The sequence below is a fragment of the Phyllostomus discolor genome, chromosome 3, assembly GCF_004126475.2.
Source record: "Phyllostomus discolor isolate MPI-MPIP mPhyDis1 chromosome 3, mPhyDis1.pri.v3, whole genome shotgun sequence".
NCBI lineage: Eukaryota > Metazoa > Chordata > Mammalia > Chiroptera > Phyllostomidae > Phyllostomus > Phyllostomus discolor.
Genome location: NC_040905.2, coordinates 52,388,840 through 52,403,730, shown reverse-complemented (window position 1 = coordinate 52,403,730; position 14,891 = coordinate 52,388,840). Strand labels below are relative to the sequence as shown.

At 35.7% G+C, this 14,891-nt stretch overlaps 1 protein-coding gene across 2 annotated transcripts in view; it reads left to right on the top strand.

The window, feature by feature from the left end:
- Positions 1–14,148, top strand: part of HAPLN1 (hyaluronan and proteoglycan link protein 1) — a 69,933-nt gene extending 55,785 nt beyond the window's left edge. Inside the window, exons 3-5 of one of the 2 annotated variants that reach the window (XM_036020497.1) lie at positions 2,131–2,499; positions 8,058–8,360; positions 10,534–14,148. In XM_036020497.1, coding sequence (XP_035876390.1) covers positions 2,131–2,499; positions 8,058–8,360; positions 10,534–10,823 — 962 coding nt within the window. In that variant the 3' untranslated portion in view covers positions 10,824–14,148. Of the gene's footprint in view, positions 1–2,127; positions 2,500–8,057; positions 8,361–10,533 lie in introns of both variants that reach the window. The other variant, XM_028522702.2, reaches the window with a different exon arrangement.
- Positions 14,149–14,891: the final 743 nt, after the last annotated feature.

The window sequence follows — 14,891 nt, the reverse complement described above, 5'->3', positions numbered from 1 at the left end:
GGGGAGGGGAGAGGGGAAAAGTCAGAAAATTGTACTTGAAAAACAATAAAGAATAAATAAATAAAACAACAAAAAAGTCAACTCTGTAGAGTAGGTACTACTACCCCTAATTCACATATAACAAAATTGGGGTTTAGAAGTTGCACAACTTGCTTGAGGCTACAAAGCCAGTAAATTAGGGAGGTGAAGTTAGAACAAGGTCTCTATCACATTAAAGTCCTTGTTCCTAACCACTGTGATAACCCATATCCCAGTGCATTTGGACATTAGTTTTGACTTTAAAGAGCTTAAAAGGAACATGAAACTGCAACCTCTTGTAGTTTTGTGTCATGTCTAAACTCAAGTTCCAGCAGGAGAAAGCCCAGCTCCTAGGTGTCCTCCCAAAGAGGTGGGAGATCTTCCCTATGACCCTCACGCATAACTGAGCAAACTTAGTCAACAGCTCATTCTTCTCCTCCCAGAAAGAAAACACTAGAGATACTTAGGTATAACTTATATGCAGTCATTGGGGATATTGTAGGGGACAATCATACATAGGGTAGAGTTGGATAGATTACCTTTCATCTCTTATAAGTTGGTGGTCCTAAAAATAAAATCTAAAGGAAATGCTTAATGAGCTGGATTCACTTTAATTAAGCCATTATATTTTCTCTCTCCCTCTCTCTCTTTCTCTCTCCCCAAAGTGGGGGTATTGATGGAACTGTTAAACTTTTCTGTTTCTGAGGGTTGGGGCCAATCTATACATGAAATTTATTTTATTTTTAAATATTACATGATTTTGATTGCTATATCATAAAAGTAGAATCACTGTATCTATTTCTGTATACTTTTTATTTTTAAATCTGAATACTATGTATGCCACTAAATAGCTAAGTTTTAGATCTGTCTGGAGGTGAGAGGCTATAAGTCATGTTGTCTTGTGTATCTTAAATGATTCATGTCCAAGGTTTACTCAGTACCTACCTGCCTATGGCAGAAGAGCTAGAGGAAAGGCAGTTTTTGGAAGCCTTTGAAAGCTGAGTATAGATAAGAAGTTGTGTGTGTGTCCAAAAGTCCTTATATCACTTTCTCACTTTCAAATCTTGCACATCCTCAAGAGATCTTGTCAAGGTCAAAGGCACAATGAGCTAACCAAGGGAAACCCCAGAAAAAGCCAAGATCTGAAAATAACCATGGCTCTCTAGAGAACCGCAGCCCTGCTGACTTGGCAAGCTTGGAATGCTGCGGTACTCTCTGGAAGGCAAGGCGATAAAGTCCTTGGCAAAGGAAAACAAAAGGGCAAGGAAGGGAAAGGTGGCCGTGATAACTGTTAAATAAGAAATAGCAGGAAGCAAAGAGAGAGGGAATAGAAGGTGATTTAAGGAAATAAGTAATTATTTGGCTAGTCAGAAAATAAGTATAACTTTGGATACACTTTTAACATTCAAGTTTTAAGGAATATATTTTAAAGTCTGGAGGTTTTATAAAGCACTCACTAAAATACCTTTGTGATGTCTGGCCTTTTGTAAAAACTAAGATATGCATGTTGCTTAAAATACTCCAGAATGGCATTTTAATTAAAGGTATATATTTGAATAGAGGCCATAAAGTTGAGGCTATTCTAAGTTCTTTGGCCAGAAGTATAATAAAAGTTGATCATGTTGTTTTATACTTTTTCCATAAATATAATACAGATTTATTATATTAGAAAGCTCACTTAGGAAGAGGAAACTATATCTACAAATTTTTTTGTTTATATTAATGAAATAATCATGGCACTTTATCATTTTTCTTGGTCTTATTTCTATATATTTGACATTTAAATGTAAAAAAATAAGATTTATTATGAAATCATCAAACTCCAGATGACTATGGAGTTTTATATTCCAATATTTCTTAATGCTAATGCACATTCTTCCTCTTTTCAATGGTTCAAAAGACATAGCTACCTTCCAGATGCCCTATAAATGTTAGGGGTACCTTTCCACCCTGGTTCAAAAGGGACTACTCTCAAACAATGCAGAGAAGCTTATCACCCAATGCTACTAGTTATCAGATACCCTGTAGAGGTAGCATATTTCACTTCAGAGAAAAGTCAAAAAGCATATTAATGGTTCTTTTTTTTTTCTTTCTTTTTTTTAATTATAGCAGAAAATGGCCCCCATCTCCGTGTGGAAGCAGAACAAACCAAGGTGTTCTCACACAGAGGTGGCAATGTTACACTGCCATGTACATTTTTTCGAGACCCTACAGCGTTTGGCTCAGGAACCCACAAAATCCGAATTAAGTGGACCAAGCTAACTTCAGATTACCTTAAGGAAGTGGATGTTTTTGTTTCCATGGGATACCACAAGAAAGCCTATGCAGGCTACCAGGGTAGAGTGTTTCTGAAGGGGGGCAGTGAAAGCGATGCTTCTCTGGTGATCACAGAGCTCACCCTGGAGGATTATGGGAAATACAAGTGTGAGGTGATTGAAGGATTAGAAGATGATACCGCTGTGGTAGCACTAGATTTACAAGGTAAGTATCTATAAATCATGTCAAACTTAGAAATTATAACTAATCATTGCTCGTTTATTTTTTCATGATGTCTAGTCTTTTTTTTTTCAGGATGTCTAGTGGTTATCAAAGCGATGATAAACCAAAAATCCATGCATTGCGTGTTTTTCTATTCTTGTGTATTTCATAGGCTATGATTCCAGCTTTCATATTTGAAATGTACACACAATGGTTATGTGCAAAATTGAAGCTATTTGCAAGTAGAAGAGATGTGCAGTAGAACTGAATTAATAATATTCAGAAACTGCCTATGCTATTCAAAATTTAAATCTCATCACATGGTTATTGAGACATTCAGATTCAATGCTTTTTTATTATACTACTAAAATTATCTCACTTTCAAAATAGTGGCAAGTTTTGTGAAGGATATCTACTAACTAAAATACATGTAATTGTATTCTGTAAAGTAACTCTGAAAACTTGATTTAACAAAAAAGTTACCTCCAGATTTATTTAAGTATTATTGTAAAGAAGTATTTTTTAAAGATTTTATTTATTTATTTTTGAGAAGGGGAAGAGAGGGAGAAAGGGAGAGAAACATCAATGTGTGGTTGCCTCTTGCATACCCCCTACTGGGGACTAAGCTCACAACCCAGCCATGTGTCCTCACTGGGAATCAAACTGGCGACCTTTTGGTTCACAGGCCAGCACACAGTCTACTGAGCCACACCAGCCAGGGCAAGGAGTACTTTTTTTTTAAATGGTCAATAGTCTCTTAGACATTGAATACCAAATGGTCAAGACATTTGAGGGAAATTTTCATTTCTTGTATATGTAATACATTCAGTAGGTTCAAAACCCCAAATCTACAGAAAGCTCAACAATAAAAATGTCCTTGTCATCCTGTGTCTCCTCTGCCCAAAGCCCACACCCTAAATGCCCCACCAGTAGGGAAACTCTTCTCTGTGGTTTCTCATGTATCTCAAAACATACATTCATGAATCTTTGAGTTTCTTTACACTAGAAGATGAATTTTAGCTGCTTTGATAGAATATTTTTCTTCCTTGTGCACATAAACTATAAGTGTGTGTATGCTAGAAGCTCCTTTCACCTCCTAGGATGGATTTTTACACTTGGAAAAGGATGTGTTTGCTCCACTAGCACATCATTGAAGATTTGACCTCTGAACCCCTTAGAACCCCATCACATGTATGGAGATTCATTAGCTTTATGTATCTAATGAATTACATGATGTTGTAAAATCGTGTTTGCGACCTTTTCCTCCCAGTTGTTCTTGACTCCTGAATGCATGTCATCTGTGCTTTCAGTTTTTGATTCAAATTAATACCCATGAATATTGGTGAAACTGAGGCCAAATACACAAAAAATATCATCTGAGGACTTTCAGAAATAGAAAAATAATTCCATATGTGTACATAGCACTGTTAACCCCTAGGAAAGGCCAAAGGAATGTAAAACTATGCTGCATGGTCTCTGCCTTTTTGTTACTAAATGTATTTACTTAATGGAGTTATTGAAATTTACTTTAGTTTTTATATGTATCATGATATGAAAACCTTTCATATGTCTAACAACTTAATGTTTGCCAACAACTGGGATGAAATAGACTGCAATTATAAATATTAAAGAATATGTATTCAAAACATACTTCCACTGACAGAACTATTCACATCGTTTGCTATTGTTCATTTCCATGTGATGATGTACCATCCTCATTAACCCCCCTTTGCGCTGATGCATACCAGACCTCCGTGGAAAAGTAAAGAGCATTTATTGTACTTTGACATATAAGGATAAAATAATTATACTCAGAAAGTAACTAAATACCCCTTTTTCACCCATGAAAGTTTGACTTTTCTTATTTTTGTAAGTGGTGGATGAAAGCAGTCACCACTGGCTCCATAATTCAGCTGTAGGAATTGCAGATTTTTCTCAAAGAGCCAAGAATGTTTCTGCAGTCATAGTTGTAGATGTTGAAATCTTAATAAGCTGAAAGTAAAATATGTAAATAAATTAATGCTAACAATTATGTTGTTCCAGAAATGTTCCTCTTTGTAAGAAACATCTGATTGTTGAACTGTATGCACTGAATGTGCATAATATAGTGAAGCTTTTAAAATTTTGGCTGAGTAAAACATAGAAATTGACCTTGATATACTTGCAGTGGGTTCTTTCTGGCATCATCAAATATTCATTAAAGTGTATGTAAATCTTTTAAGTCAATAAAACAGTAAGTTGATCATTTATTCTTATGATTGGAAAATAGTGAAATTTTAATATAGGGTTTCATTTTGACTTTAGGAAATGCTTGCTTGAAATTATGCTAAATTTGAAAGGAGCTCAAATAAAAAATACTACACTGAATTTGAAACTGAACCTACCACATTTCAGTAATATTCGATGATTAATCAAGGACAAATTACTAAAGAAAAAATTTTCCTAATGCCTGTGAAAGTCCACTAAATATACTGCCATGAATTTAAGCCTGATTTTTTTAGTTTTTAAAATTATTATAAATTAAAATATTCTTGCAAATCAAAACTACAATGAGATATCTCCTCACTCCAGTCAGAATAGCTATCATTAATAAATCAACAAACAACAAGTGCAAGTGCTGGTGAGGATGTGGAGAAGAGGGAACCATTGTCCACTGTTGGTGGGAATGCAGACTTATGCAGTCACTGTGGAAAACATCATGGAATTTCCTCAAAAAAATTAAAAATGGAACTGCCTTCTGAACTAGCAATTCCACTGCTGGGAATAAACCCCAAGAATCCTGAAACACCAGTTCAAAAGAACTTATGCACCCTTATGTTCATAGCAGTACAATTTACAATAATTAAGTGCTGGAGGCAGCCTCAGTGCCAATCAGTAAATGGGTGGATTAAAAAACTGGTACATTTACACAATGGAATTCTATGCAAAAGAAAGAAAGAAGGAGCTCCTACCTTTTGCAACAGCATGGATTGAACTGGAGAACATTATGCTAAGTGAAGTAAACCAGTTGGTGAAAGACAAATACCGTGTGATCTCACTTCTAAGAGGAAACTAATGAACAAAATAAACTAACGAGGAAAACAGAACCAAAGATATGGGAACATAGAACAGAACGACAGCAGCCGGAGAGGATAGTGGTGGAAAACAGGTGAAGGAACTAGTCAAAAAAACATATATGAATGACCCATGGACATGGACAATGGTGTGGAGATTGTGGGAGCAGGGGACTAGCTGGGCAGAGGAGGGCAAAGGGAGAAAAATGGGGGTGACTATAATAGAATAACAATTAAAAAATATATTATACATTCTTCACTGTTACCTTCTTAAGCCATTTGGAAAACGGAATTCAACCCATATGGTTTCCTTTTTTCTCCACATGGACATGTTTTGGAATTTTTCTGTCACTTGACATCCAGCTACCAAGGAAATTGCTAGTGGATAAATTAAGCATTTTCATTTACAGCAGCATTCCTGGGTTTGCTGAGGAAAGGATGAAAGGCACAATGGGACAGGGAGCACTGTAGCAGTTTCTTCTTAGCACTGACTGGATTCTTAGCTGGACGCCTGGGTGTAGCTCTTCTTAGATAGAGCCATATGAAGGCTTCCCTTCCATCATCACTGCAGGGGGCACTGGCAATCCGAGAGTCTTTTCCTCCTTCCTTTTGGCTCTGATTCAGCTTACAGATCACTTAGCCAAGAACCTGAGAAGGCAGGATGAGATCAGGAAGCCTTCCTGGATCTCTGCCTGTTGTGGACAGTGCCAGCTGGACTGCCCTAGAGGGACAAACGTGTCCTGCAGAGGCCTTCGGTGGATGTGACTTGATCTAGGCTATTGAAATTTCTTCTTGTAGAGTCTTCCAGGACAACTTATAAAAGAAAACACTTCCTGTGTGTACTGGTTGCACTGTTAGTGAATTGTACATTCATCTTTAATAGGGCCTGCAGTCTCATAAAAATAGCACAAGTGATATAGTTCACCACATTACTGTCAGTGGGACAATTTTTTATATTCTTTATCTAAAATATTAATTCTAATTATGTTTTAAAAATCCAAGGCAAGGACTTGAACAATCACACTAAAATTGTCTTTTAGCAATAATGGGGAAAACATTTTGATACAGTGTCCTTCTTCAAGTCCAGCAAATGGTACAACTTTGCTTTCTTAAGTAATCATTATCCTTTAAAGAAATTGTGCAGAAAATTGTGAGACAGCTCAATCACCTCCCATGATTATTTGACTAAAAGAATGCTTTTGGAAAACCACCGCATCTTCCCAGGCTAACTAGCTGCCAAATCACACCACTTATATTTGCCTTTTAAAATATTTAACTTAATTCTCTGGCATTCACTTAATCAGCTGATGTCTATTTTTTACCTACCTTGTATAGGACAAGCATCAGGAAGTTTTACTTATTTTCCCATCTGTAATAAAAATTGTTTTAAAAGCTTAGCTTTGTTTTGCAATATATGAATGTGAAAACTGAAAAATAGTAATGAAAATATTTTTAAATAATGCCTTTATTTTAGCAGCATTGTTTAAGAACAGGAAAAAAAGTTTAATGGCTATGTTAAAAACTGAAACAAATATGAGATCTATGATGTTCTTTATGGAAGTATTCTTCACTGTAAATAATTGCTTTATTAAGATAAAATAAGATTGTTCAATTAGGTTTTTGTTAGATGTGCAAAGGATTTCACTTTGAGGTTTCTCCAAATCAGAAGTCCTGTCAGCAAAAGTTACTTATCTGCAAGTTTTTAGGATCAAGTGTAAAAGACAGTGTATGAAATTAAGAAAAAAACTGACAGTAACCAGAGGGGAGGTGGAAGGGGATAATGGGGGGAAAAGAGAGAAGGGTTGTCAAGGAACATGTATAAAGGACACATGGACAAATCCAAAGGGGAGCAGGATCGATGATGGGAAGTGGAGATGGCTGGGGTAGGAGGAGTGAGTGGGTGGGGGGGTGGAATAGAGACAACTGTACTTGAACAACAATAAAAAAAAGAAAAAAGGAAAAAATATATATGGATAATTTAACATATTTATATTTTTAAAAAATAATATAAAATGAATTACTAATTATATAAGAATAATTACTAAGAAAAATACATTGTGAATTTTGATAAATAACTTCTCTCTCAGCACTACTCTGTATCCCCTACCATGCTTAGTTTTCAATATTGACTTTTTCCCAAACAGGGCTCAGGAATACAATTTTAGGGATAGTAACCAGCAGCAGTGGTAAATTCTCAAAGATAGCTATTTGGAAAATATAGTCCACAGGTGAATCATTTTAGAAAGGAGAATTTCAAGGTTCAGGTTGAACTCTTAGCAAAAGAGGTAAATCACTGAAGTTGTCAAAGCACAAAGTGAGCTGTGACACACTTAGAGCTGAGAGGCTGTTTAAAGGGGAAAGAAACAAGGAGAAACCACTGCAAGCTGCCAAAACCCACTGCTTCATCTGATGGAGAGTTTACCATGTTTTTTCACCAGTCAAGTGGGATTTATTCATACTTGTTACTTTTTGTGCCACTAATGATCCTGTGCTTTCTCCTTTGTATAGGTGTGGTATTCCCTTACTTTCCACGACTGGGGCGCTATAATCTCAACTTCCATGAGGCACAGCAGGCTTGTCTGGCCCAGGATGCTGTGATTGCCTCCTTTGACCAGCTGTACGATGCCTGGCGGGGTGGGCTGGACTGGTGCAATGCCGGCTGGCTCAGTGATGGCTCTGTGCAATACCCTATCACCAAGCCAAGGGAGCCCTGCGGAGGCCAGAACACTGTGCCCGGTGTCAGGAACTACGGGTTTTGGGATAAGGAGAAAAGCAGATACGATGTGTTCTGTTTTACATCCAACTTCAATGGTAAGATACTAACCATACTTCCTTCTTTCATATACCATAAACCAATATGTACTATGACACTACACATGACTTTCAGTCTTGTGTACTTAAAAAGAAAAGATAAAAGCTTTGAAGTTTGAAAAGATATAAAAAGTTCTTTGAGGTCATAATTTATTTTTAATTGACATGAGTAAAGCAAAAGTGTTCATTTCCACTATTCTTGGGTTTTGTTGCATCTGATTGGTCCTGTGAAATAGTTTACTGTGTGATGTTGTCTAGGGTCTGCTTTTTATTGCCAAAGGTGATGCTGCCCCTCTATACCCTCCCTAGGATATAGCTCTCCCAAATGAAGTAAGAGTGGCTTCTGTGTCATGTTCTCTTTCACTGCATTCTAATGTCAGTACAGTCATAAATGATCGGCAAGGTTGAGGATGAAGAGTGCTTTGTAAGAAAACTCAGTAGAAATAGCATTGGAGGTGAGAGCTGAAGAGAAGAGGTTCATGTTTCCTCAATGTGGATGACTGATCCTTTGCATTCAACAAAAGTCCCAACCTTGCCCTGCTCCTTCTAGAACCAGCTGCATAATGAAAGGGTCCCAGTCAAAATGAAAATGTTGGTCTCTTGTTCCAAAATTATTGAGGATTTTAAGATGGTGACAGCAGAGAATTAAACCAATTATGAGACCGTGTCTAACTGCACAGGTCATACACCCATGAAGCAAACCCTGCCCCATCTATTTTAGTTCCCTGGTGACATGCTTTGAAAAAAAATAGCAAGGGATCAGGATCATCAAATTTTCTGTAAAGGGCCAGATAGTAATATTTTTTGCTTTGCGGACCATATGGTCTCTTTTGTAAGTAAAAAATTTAACGTGGTACATAGTAACACAAACACAGCCATAGACAGTATTAAATGGATAGGTGTAGTTATGTTTTTATTTAATCTTTTTTTTAGATTTTTTTGATTTATTTTTAGAGAGGGAAGGGAGGGAGAAAGAGAGAGAGAGAGAAAAACATCAATGTGCGGTTGCTGGGGGCCATGGCCTGCAACCCAGGCATGTGCCCTGACTGGGAATTGAACCTGCAATGCTTTGGTTCGCAGCCCGTGCTCAATCCACTGAGCTATGCCAGCTAGGGCAGTTACGTTTTAATAAAACTTTATTTGACTCAGGTGTTGTAGTTTGCTGACACTGGTGTAAGTGATAGAACTAGCTAATGTTCCAATGGCTCTACCCTTTCTCCAGATCACGTTATCTTAGTCTAGAAAGTACTGCAAGCATTAATTTATAATTCAATAATCTATATTTCATGTATAATCAGACACAAGAGTGATTATATTCTATCTGAAAAAAGTCTGAGAAAATATTCAATTGGCGTGTATCACTTCAGTCAGTGCTGTCATATTTTATACATTTTACGGATATTTAATACATGTTGAAGGAATCTTAGTAATTAACACTATTCAGTTAGTGGGGAGACTAACTTTAAATTGCTCTTGTGAAATAAAAAAAAAAGAAAAAGTTAGGTATCAGGCTCCCACAGAGGAAAGTTGAAAAAAATAAATAAATCATCCTTTTGCTGGTGAGTGAACAGACTAGGTTCACATTCTGAGCCAGTATTTATGGCAAGTGTCTTCCTGTATTTTTTTCTTTTTGCATTTTCATACTGTAGTCTTTGAATAAGAATAATGTCTTATTGATACCTGTGATGAAAAGGACTTGAGGGCTTTTGATTTTTTTTAATGGACTTTTATGTCAGGAATGTTTTTTGATCCTTTCACATTCAAATTTTGCCTCTCCAGAAACTTGTGCTGGGGTTCAGTCTTGCTACAGCTAGAATTTAAATAGCTCTTGCTTTTAACATGGAATTCTGTCTTCTCTATTGCCACAGAAGGGCCCTTTTAGTCACTAATTAGTGAACAGAAACTTCATCTGTCATTTCCCTTTTCCTTTTTAGAGCTATAAAAGGGTATGTCTGAACATGTATTAAGGGGCCAGAAAAATAAAAAACTAAGTAATTAATGGAGAGTGATTTAGGAGCACTGTATTTGATTGAGAATCCTAGGTTCCAAAAACTGTTCACACATGACTCTATTTCCCACTCTCCTGAGAAACACTTCTCTGTGGGGCTCCTTCCACCTCTGCATGGCTCAGGCACACACAGACCCATTGATATCTCTCTCTCTCTCTCCGCAGGCCGTTTTTATTACCTGATCCACCCCACCAAGCTGACCTATGATGAAGCGGTGCAGGCTTGTCTCAATGACGGTGCTCAGATTGCGAAAGTGGGCCAGATATTCGCTGCCTGGAAACTTCTGGGCTACGACCGCTGCGATGCGGGCTGGTTGGAGGACGGCAGTGTCCGCTACCCTATCTCTAGGCCAAGAAGGCGCTGCAGTCCTACGGAGGCTGCAGTGCGCTTCGTGGGTTTCCCAGATAAAAAGCATAAGCTGTATGGTGTCTACTGCTTCAGAGCATACAACTGAGCGTGCTCCCCGAGCACGGCAAGTTCAGAGTCATTAAGAACATGTGAAAGGTTTTTTTTTTCTTCAATATGAACTCATGCAAGTTACCAAAACTGTGATAACCCTTTTTTTACTTACTGTAAAGAGTCATTTTCATAAAGATCAATTCATTAATTTGTTTTTGTAAAGCTATCATTCAATATATATTATAAATTAATATAATTCTAAGTGAAGTGCTACATAAAGGAGGCTTTAGAGCCAAACTGTTTAGGCTACATCATCCCAACGGAGTATCCGTCCATGAATGGGGCATGCAATAAACTGAGGACTGCCGGGATTAAATTAAGGAAAGTAAAGCTACTCAGAGCAGCAGCTTCCACAAGCACAAATTTTACACATTTGTACAATTTTGAAATGCACTACAACAAACAAATTAGAGCAACAGACTTGAAATGCAGGCTTCTTTACATAAACTGAGATTCTAAGAGGTTGCACAAAACTCAGTTTCACAAGAAAAAAATCTACACTTTTCTAAAAGTTAATATTTCAATTCTCCAATAGAATGTTTTACTGTTTAAAATCCTGCCTTTTTGACCAAAACATATAGTAAAATTCATATGGACTCCAATGCATAGTGATAAGCACAGTTAAAACTCCTTAATAACCCTGTTTATACGAAGTATGAGATTTAAATAAGCAGATAATATTTAACCCATGAGAGACTCCTACCTTCTTATTATTAAAATTACACATGCCTAAGAAGAATTGTCTTATCTTTTGAGTAGCTTTACTGAGTTATATTTAAATTCTAAGGGCCATTGGCTAAGCAGCATTTAGCATCTACTCAGGGCAGTTATATAGATAAACTGCTGGACAGAAAAATTGTAAAATTTAGCAGCTTGATTTTATGTTAGCTTATGAAATGTTATTGTCCTATAAAAATAACTTTAAGCTATTTAATATTTCCTTCTTATTTACATTACATTTAAAATTTTAATTCATAACAGGAATAAATAACTACACACATTCCTAACCAAGAAATAAGGACCCAACTTTCAAAATTCTTATTTTTCTTATTTGTATTTACACTAGAAAGCCCAACTGGTGCCTGTGGTTGAGGAAAAGGAAGTCAACAAAGTAATTCTAAACCTCCATGAGAAAACGGTGGTGAATGATGTCACTCTCCTTGCTGGCCATTGTTAGGTGTAAATGAAACACTGAAGCTGTCATCAAAGAGTTTACACTAAAATCGTCAGGGCTGTAAGCGAAAGGGAAAAAAGCCAGCTTCAGAAAAGCAACTTCTGCATCAGCAGCTCCAATCTTAAATAAAGCTCTGTTTTCCTATATTTTTATGACTGTTGAGACCCCACAGGGACCAATATTTGTATTCAAATTACATTTTATGGTTTCCCATTGTTTCACAATGAGTTCTAATAAATGGGATTTAGTATAATAATCCAAGTATGACATAGCTGGCATGCTTTCATGAATGTTTTTATGTAGATTTTCCTCCCATGAACATGAGTAAATAAATCTGTTTCCTGAATTGATTGTGGTTGCATTTAAAGTGCTGTAATAATTCTAATAAATTTACTCTCTAAATGTAGATTACATTTGTGGAAGGTATAGAATAATTGGAAGTCCATAAAACCATAACTATATTCATACATTATCCAGACAAAATATTATAAGTAAAAGTAAATCACTTCTTTTATCAAGAACATAGCTGGAAATTTTCAGATGCTTTAATTATTAAAAGATAACAATGTATGCATGCACATTTTTACATTAGATTGGATATGCAAATTGTACAAAAATTACAAATATAAATCCAAAGAGATTGTGAGGTTTAACTCAAACACTGATGATACAAATAGAACTTGAACTTTTAAGTTAAAAATTCCTGAATGGTCTCAAATAAGATAAACACTTTATTTAAAGATGGTACTATCTCCAAAAGAGTGACTCTTAACACCTCAACTATGGAGGTGAGTTCATTGGAGGAAGCTTATACTTGAACGATTATCACCCACAATACAAGAATTTTATTGGAAATGCAAATGGGAACAAATTTATATTGAACAGATACATAATTTTCAGTTATTGCTGCAAAACTCTACCTTTATAATGTTAAGCATAGTCGCTAACATTTCTTAACTTTTGAATACTTATTAGTATAGGAATCGGTGCTGATCAAAAACTCTGGACTGACTGTTAGCTGATTAAAATCTATACTGATTGAACACCATTTTTCCAAGCTTGTAAAAAAGTTCTTAAAAAGAAAACTGCCGGGCAGAATTTTTATCTTCTTACTTTCCCCTAAAGGATGAGGATCTCCTTACCCCTTTGGACTTCTACTTGAATAGTTTTTTTTTTAATGTTACCATTTGCCTTTTTCCCACCAAATGTCTTCTTTCCTACTTCATTGACCAAGATATCTCACTAAGAATGTTGGGAAAAGACAGATTATCCTTGTACAACTACTAACAGAAAGTCAGCACAACATTGGTTAATTCAGAAATTGCCCCTCAAGCTTGGGTTGCAAGACTATCAAGAAGAGATAAGATGGGACACTGGGTTAGAAAATCTTGTTTTGATCATTCTGTCCTTAATTAACACATGTGGCCATTATCACATATAAGCAGCAAAGTTTATCTTGGAGTTGGATTGAGACACCTACATTTTAAAACCCATCAATAAGACATGATTCATATAAAAAGAATAGGAATGGACACAAGTTAACCATATTAACACTGGAAGCCATCTTTTAATGACTGCTGCCATATTTTATCACCGTAATTTTTAGTCAGATATGGTTTTTGTAAATTTAAACTCTCATAGAAAGGGGGCCGGTACCTGTTAAAGTTTTATTTTATGCAATAATATAGTCGCTTATTATTTTGGCAATTCAAAGTAGACTCAAAGGAGATTCCAATTTGGTTGCTGGCAGCCATACTGGGTTTCTTGATTTCAGTGCTCCAAAGAATATGGTGGTCTCACAGAGTAGCCGACCACTGTGAGGGGGGAGTAAGAGAATTACTCTCAGTTTTCAGCATAGAATGCATTGAGAATGATCAATGGATAACTGACAGTTTTGTTGAGAAGTTAACTGTATCATAGCTCACTACTGCCAGAGCAGCAATGATGTACGAAATAAATACAAAATACAAAAAGTCATTAAGCCATCTGATCAAAAGACAATCAGTATTTAAAGGAATTTAATACCTACTGAATACAAATCTGAGGATAAGAACCAATCTGTATTACAAGAAAAAAATGTTTTCATTTTCTGTAAGATACAATGAACTGGTAAACAAACATTAAAAGACAATTTTGTGTTACTGCAGTATCTTTTGATTCTTCTGAGTTGTACAACCTTAGTTATTATCCTTTGTGTCAAACTCTATAAATACATTATTTTAAGAAAAGATATTTAACCCATTTTGTTCTAATACATTTATGTTCAAATTGTAACCACATAGAAATTTCCATTTCCTGGGATTTTTGTAAACTTAAGAAAAAAAGAAGTGTATCTATGGTGTTTCTAAATCAACATTAGTACTGTTCCAAAATCTATTGCTTTTTTCTTTTTATATGATCCAAAGCATACTTTATTTTTCTTATTGATTAACAATTCCAGAAATCTGTGTTATTAGTAATTTGATTAAAATACTTGAGGTAATTTATAACTTCAATTATTAACACTGAATTAAAAATTTTTATTTTCATAGTAAATTTGCTACATTCCAACAACAAGGAACATTTTTTAATATTTCCATCTTTTTCCTGAATATTCAATGTGGGAAGTAGTTTCTGGATTTTCTTAGTATATAGAAATGAATTCTCAGATACAAGAGTTTATTACTGATTTAGTGACTTCAACACAAGCATGCTCAAAACATTTTGAGTCATTCACATTTCAGACAGAAAATGCACCAAAATTTTTCCCATTCTTATTTGGAATACAATGAAAAACTTTGGAGAAGAAAGTCCAAGGACTAAAGCATCTTCTTTTAGTGTTTATTTTCTCACATAGATGAAGTATATTATTTATACCTTGCTAGCAAATTTAATCTATTGCTACAACCT